Below are 6,810 nucleotides of genomic sequence, written 5' to 3' on the forward strand. Positions count from 1 at the left end.
AAAAAAAAAAGGCCGGGCGCGGTGGCTCAAGCCTGTAAGCCCAGCACTTTGGGAGGCCGAGACGGGAGTATCACGAGGTCAGGAGATCGAGATCATCCTGGTTAACATGGTGAAACCCCGTCTCTACTAAAAAAATACAAAAAACTAGCCGGGCCTGGTGGCGGGCACCTGTAGTCCCAGCTACTCAGGAGGCTGAGGCAGGAGAATGGCGTAAACCCGGGAGGCGGAGCTTGCAGTGAGCTGAGATCCGGCCACTGCGCTCCAGCCTGGGTGACAGAGTGAGACTCCATCTCAAAAAAAAAAAGAGTTCTGGAGATGTATGGTGGTGATGGTTGCCCAATAGTGTGAATGTACTTAATGCCATGAAACTGTACAGTTAGTTGTGATGGTAAATTTTATATGTATTTTAGCACAATTAAAATATACATATATAATACATCTATCTATGCATCTAAACCAGATGCTGCGAGACAGGAAGAGGAGCTGGTGAAGGCATGCAGTGCTGGAGGGGTCCTGAGGGGGCGGTCCCTGCCTAGGGTCCCCTGCCCAGCCTGGGAAGGCTGGCCACTGCTGTCTGCAGACAGCTGGTTGTCCTGCTGCCCTGGAGTCCCTAAAGGCAAGTGCGCACACAGCCACTAGAGGGCAGCATGGGCCGGTGAACGGGGAGCCCAGGCATGAATTATTTCAGGGCTCACCCGGGTCTTCAACTTCTCCGAACTGCAAGAGGGGAAGGGTCATTCTGGCCCACCCACCACGCATGATTGCAGTGAGGCTGAGAGGAGAGAACAGATTGTAAAACTAGAAAGTGTCCAGTCTGGGCCAGGCGTGGTGGCTCATGCCTATAATCCCAGCACTTTAGGAGGCTGAGGCCAGTGGATCACCTGAGGTCAGGAGTTCGAGACCAGCCTGACCAATATGGTGAGACCCTCGTCTCTATTAAAAACACAAAAATTAGCCGGGCGTTGTGGCGTGCGCCTGTAGTCCCAGCTATTCAGGAGGCTGAGACAGGAGAATCTCTTGAACCCAGAAGGGGGAGGTTGCAGTGAGCCAAGATCATGCCACTGCACTCCAGCCTGGGTGACAAAGCTAGACTCCATCTCAGAGAAAGACTTTGTCTCAAAAAAAAAAAAAAAAAGAAGAAGAAGAAGAAGAAGAAGGAGACCAAGGTGCAACTTTCTTCGGTTGTCCCCAATCCGGGTTCATCCAACACCAGCCGCCTCCACCATGCCGCTGAAGTTCAACCCCAACGAGATCAAAGTCGTATACCTGAGGTGCACCGGAGGTGAAGGGGGTACTACTTCTGCGCTGGCCCCGAAGATGGGCCCCCTGGGTCTGTCTCCAAAAAAGATTGGTAGTAATATTGCCAAGGCAACGGATGACTGGAAGGGCCTGAAGATTACAGTGAAACTGACCATTCAGAACAGACAGGCCCAGATTGAGGTGGTGCCTTCTGCCTATGCCCCGATCATCAAAGCCCTCAAGGAACCACCAACAGACAGAAAGAAACAGAAAAACATTAAACACCGTGGGAATATCACTTTTTTTTTTTTTTTTTTTTGAGACGGAGTCTTGCTCTGTCGCCCAGGCTGGAGTGCAGTGACCAGATCTCGGCTCACTGCACGCTCCGCCTCCCAGGTTTATGCCATTCCAAGTAGCTGGGACTACAGGCGCCTGCCATCTCACCCAGCTAGTTTTTTTTTTGTTTTGGTTTGTTTTTTTTTTTTGTATTTTTTAGTAGAGACGGGGTTTCACTGTGTTAGCCAGGATGGTCTCGATCTCCTGACCTCGTGATCCGCCCGTCTCGGCCTCCCAAAGTGCTGGGATTACAGGCTTGAGCCACCGCGCCCGGCGGGAATATCACTTTTGATGAGATCGTCAACATTGCTCGACAGATGTGGCACCGATCTTTAGCCAGGGAACTCTCTGGAACCATTAAAGAGATCCTGGGGACTGCCCAGTCTGTGGGCTGTAATGTTGATGGCCGCCACCCTCATGACATCATAGATGACATTAACAGTGGTGCTGTGGAATGCCCAGCCAGTTAAGAAGCAGAAAGGAAAATATTTCAATAAAGGATCACTTGACAACTGGTGGAAAAAAAAACAAAAGAAAAAGGGCAACATGGAGAAACTCCATCTCTACTAAACATAGAAAAATTAGCTGGGCATGGTGGTGAGCACCTGTGGTCCCAGCTACTTGGGAAACTGAGGTGGGATGTTCACCTGAGCCTGGGATGCAGAGGTTGCAGTGAGCTGAGATCGCACCACGCCACTGCACTCCAGCCTGGGCCACGGAGTGAAACCCTGTCTCAAAAACAAAACAAAACAAAGCAAAAAACTATAAAGTGAGTGATATGGCTGTGGAATTGCTGCCACTGTCCTGGACACATGCCCTTTTGGAGGGAGATCTATGTCAGGAGACTGAATTCTTCATTGGCTCAAACCCCCACCTGCTAGGAGGGGCCCAGCTGGAAGTCCCCATGCTGCTACCCTGTAATTCCATACCTGGGAACCTGGCCACAGTAAGCACAGAATCAGAGCTCGGACAAAGGACAGTAGGGTGCACTGGGGAGCCCTGAGCCTTTCCGATGGTCACCCTGTCCCCAGAGGCCCCTTTCCCCGAAGGTACATCCAGGTGTGAACTTCACCCAGCACAGGCCAGCCCCTCCAGGGCAACCCAAGCCCCTCCCTACCCTGCTAGAGAGACAAACGGTGGAAATGGGGAATTGAATGGGAGGGATGGGGAGAGGGGAGGAGGCTGGGCTGATAAGGAAGAATTGCAGGGACTGAGGACATTTTCCAAAAAATATTCTCCTCACTTTAATGTACAGTTTATGTAACAAAATAACCTATGAAGTAGCAATTTTGACATCGCCAGAGAGGAGGAAGCGGCACATCAGAGAGCTGGTATAACTGCACAAGGCTGCACAGCAGAGCCAGGATCAAAGCGGGTCCAGTGAAAACTCTATAGTCCTCCAGTACAGACCCACTTCAGAAATCCATATTCTAGAACGTTTCAGAGCCCATCGTGTAACACAGGTGCCAAAGTCCAGCTGAAAAAAATCTTTAATGTCTTGAGCTCTGCATTTTTTTTTGTTTGTTTGTTTTTTGAGACAGAGTCTCACTCTGTTGCCCAGGCTGGAGTACGGTGGTACAAACACGGCTCAATGGGCTCAAGCAGTTCTCCTACCTCAGCCTCCCAAGTAGCTGGGACCCCAAGCATGCACCACCACACCTGGCTAATTTTTTAAATTTTTTGTAAAGATGGGGTTTTACCATGTTACTCAGGCTGGTTTGGAACTCTTGGCCTCAAGCAGTCCTCCTGCCTCGGCCTCCCAAGTGCTGGGATTACAGGAGTGAGCCACCGTGCCCAGCTAAGACCTGCATCTTTTTTTTTTTTTTTTTTTTTAAGAGACGAGGTTTCTCCGCGTTGCCCAGAGTGGTCTTGAACTCCTGAGCTCAAGTGATCCTCCTGCTTTGACCTCCCAAAGTGCTAGGATTACATGTGTAAGCCACCACGCCAGGCCAAGACCTGCATCTTAAGAGGGGGAGTTTAGACTGCAGGCCTCTTGCTTGCAAGTGAGATATAATTTTCCCAATCCATCCAGAAAGGTCCTTGTATCCTGTATGACTCACACTAATTCTCAGAGACTGAGCATTAGATTAGAGACTCCGGAGTATACCCTGCTCATAACCTTCATTCTGCAGAAAAAAAAAAATGTGTGTGATTCGGCGGAAAATAATGCACTAGCTACACCCAGCACACCCTTCCTAGTTATCAGATTCTAGCCTTTTGTTGCCTTTGAGCGACTTTATAGCTCTGTAAATTGTAGGCAAATGATATATTGCACTGTCTAGTAGACGTTCTCCCTCGCTCTCTTGTTGAAAAACCAGGTTTCATTTACACATTCATTTCAATATTCCTGACCTATGAATGTGACTGTTCTTAGCTGCCCCTTTTTTTTTGAGACAGAGTCTCACTCTGTCACCCAGACTGGAGTGGAGCGCAGTGGCATGATCTCGGCTCACTGCAACCTCCGCCTCCTGGGTTCAAGTGATTCTCCTGCCTCAGCCTCCGAAGTAGCTGGGATTACAGGCATGTGCTATGACGCCCAGCTAATTTTTGTATTTTTAGTAGAGATGGGGTTTCACCAGGTTGGCCAGACTGGTCTTGAACTCCTGACCTTAGGCAATCCACCTGTCTTGGCCTCCCAAAGTGCTGGGATTACAGGAGTGAGCCACTGCGCCCGGCTCTTAATTGCCCTTTTGAGCTGGTTATAACATCACCTGGCTCCCTTATGAGTTAAATAAAATGGTTAATACCTATTCATTTTCTATCTATGTGGGAGTCATGATTTTACTTTTTTTGAAAATGTAAATGACCTTGGATCACTTCCTTCATCAGGTGTTTGTGGCAGTTCCTTTAGACCAGGGGAGGTGATGGGGTCCCTTGCAGGGCATCCCATGAGGTGGAATTAAGAGCAGCCAGCCGGTGGCCTCTGCTCCCCAGAGCAGTCTCTGAATGGGAAGGGAGGGGAGGGGAGGGGAGGAGGAAGACAAGAGGGAGGGTTTCTGCCCAGTGGATGGAACAAGGTCTTAGCAAGACCTAGATTCTTGGGCTGGGTGAAGTGGCTCATGTCTGTAATCCCAGCACTTTGGGAGCCAAAGCAGGAGGATCACTTGAGCCCAGAAGCCCAGGCAACAGAGTGAAACCCCATCTCTACAAAAACAAAAACGAAAACAAAAACAAAACAAAAACAAAAACAAAAACAAAACAAAACAAAAAACTAGATTCTCTGTCTGGTTAAGCTCCTAGCCAGTTATTTGACCTTGAGACACAACCTCTTTAAGTTTTGAGGGTAAGGAAGGGTGTCAACAACTGATGTTTGTTTCCTGAGCTCTTGTTTGTCTTGTTTGGGGTGAGGCTGGAGAGGTGGGATGATTGACTATGCTGAACAGGAAGCTAGGTTTCAGCAGTTAGGCAGCCTGCCTGGGATCAAGGCTCCTTGATGACGATCCTGACAGTAATAACAACAGCAGCAGCTACCATTTCGTGGGCACGCATACGCCCACATGTATTATCTCATTTAGTCCCCACCGCTGCCTGGAAGGAAGGAATGATCTATGATCCCATTGTTCAGACCGGGAGACGAAGGCTCAAGGTCACACCACATAGATTCCGGCTCTAAATTTAGCCAAGTCCTAAACCCTTTATTCCACTGCCTTCGTCTCCTAGATGTGACAGGGCCATCCCTTGGCCACTGAATTACTTTTTTCCTCACCTGCAAAACAGAATTATTACCTTGATCATACACATAAAGGAATGCAATGGCAGATGACTAAATGTCATGTGGTTTCCTGGGATGGATTCTGGAAAGGAAGAAAGGACATTAGTGGAAAATCTGGTGAAATCCCAATAAAGTCTGGAGTTTGGTGAGTCATGTTGTACCAATGTCAGTTTCCTAGTTTGGACAAATGTGCCATAGTTGCGTGAGATGTTTTTTTCGTTGTTGTTTGTTTTTTCTTTTTGAGACGGAGTCTTGCTCTGTCACCAGGCTGGAGTGCAGTGGTACAATCTTGGCTCACTGCAACCTCTGCCTCCCAGGTTCAAGCGATTCCCCTGCCTCAGCCTCCCAAGTAGCTGGGACTACAGGCATGCACCACTACGCCTGGCAAATTTTTTGTATTTTAGTAGAGACAGGGTTTCACCATATTGGCCAGGATGGTCTCGATCTCCTGACCTCGTGATCCGCCCGCCTCAGCCTCCCAAAGTGCTGGGATTACAGGTGTGAGCCTCCATGCCAAGCCTCAGTAAATCTAAAGTTATTTTGAAATCGAAACTTTCTTATCTAACAAACTAATGGGATAAAGAGGAAAGCCTTTGAGCCTGAGCTCCGGGATGCCCTGCCTCCCACTGATGATGTAAGAACAAAGGGGTGAGAGGAGGCCATCAGACACTCTTCCGCTAGCAGGAAAGTTGGGCTGAGAGGGGAGTCATGTCTGGACAAGGGGGAGGGGCTGAGAAAAGGGCAGAGAAGAGGAGGACCTCACCCAATTTCTTTTCTTTTTTTTTTTTTTTTTTTGAGACGGAGTCTCGCTTTGTTGCCCAGGTTGGAGTGCAGTGGCGCAATCTCGGCTCACTGCAAGCTCCACCTCCCAGGTTCACGCCATTCTCCTGCCTCAGCCTCTCAAGTAGCTGGGACTACAGGCGCGCACCACCACACCCGGCTAATTTTTTGTATTTTTAGTAGAGACAGGGTTTCACTGTGTTAGCCAGGATGGTCTCGATCTCCTGACCTCGTGATCTGCCTGCCTCGGCCTCCCAAAGTGCTGGGATTATAGGCGTGAGCCACTGCGCCCGGCGACCTGACCCAATTTCTATAGCATGCAGGAGACAGGTGCGAAGTAGGAAGAGGATGGTGAGGGGTCTCAGAAAATCAGAGTGACCTTCACCTAGTACGGTGGTAACTTTTTTCCTGTCCATAAACACAGGAAGGATTGCTCAGGAAAACACAGTATGGGCTGGGCATGGTGGCTCACGCCTGTAATCCCAGCAGTTTGGGAGGCCAAGGAGGGTGGATCACCTAAGGTGTGGAGTTTGAGACCAGCCTGGCCAACATGGTGAAACCCCATTTCTACTAAAAATACAAAAAATTATGGCTGGGCGTGGTGACTCACGCCTGTAATCCCTGCACTTTGGGAGGCTGAGGCAGGCGGATCACCTGAGGTCAGGAGTTTGTGACCAGCCTGACCAATATGGAGAAACCCCGTCTCTACTAAAAATACAAAATGAGCCAGGCGTGGTGGCGCA

The 6,810-nt window shown here is 49.3% G+C and overlaps 1 protein-coding gene across 1 annotated transcript; it reads left to right on the plus strand.

Annotated features, from left to right (window-relative positions):
• The first annotated feature begins 1,209 nt into the window (after positions 1–1,209).
• On the plus strand, positions 1,210–2,103 carry LOC112609418 (60S ribosomal protein L12-like). The gene is made up of 2 exons (XM_025362132.1): positions 1,210–1,525; positions 1,837–2,103. The coding sequence occupies exons 1-2, from the start codon at positions 1,225–1,227 to the stop codon at positions 2,043–2,045; spliced, it is 510 nt and encodes a 169-aa protein (XP_025217917.1). The 5' UTR covers positions 1,210–1,224; the 3' UTR covers positions 2,046–2,103.
• The last annotated feature ends 4,707 nt before the right edge of the window (positions 2,104–6,810 follow it).

This window comes from Theropithecus gelada, chromosome 1, assembly GCF_003255815.1.
Source record: "Theropithecus gelada isolate Dixy chromosome 1, Tgel_1.0, whole genome shotgun sequence".
NCBI classification, from domain to species: Eukaryota; Metazoa; Chordata; class Mammalia; order Primates; family Cercopithecidae; genus Theropithecus; species Theropithecus gelada.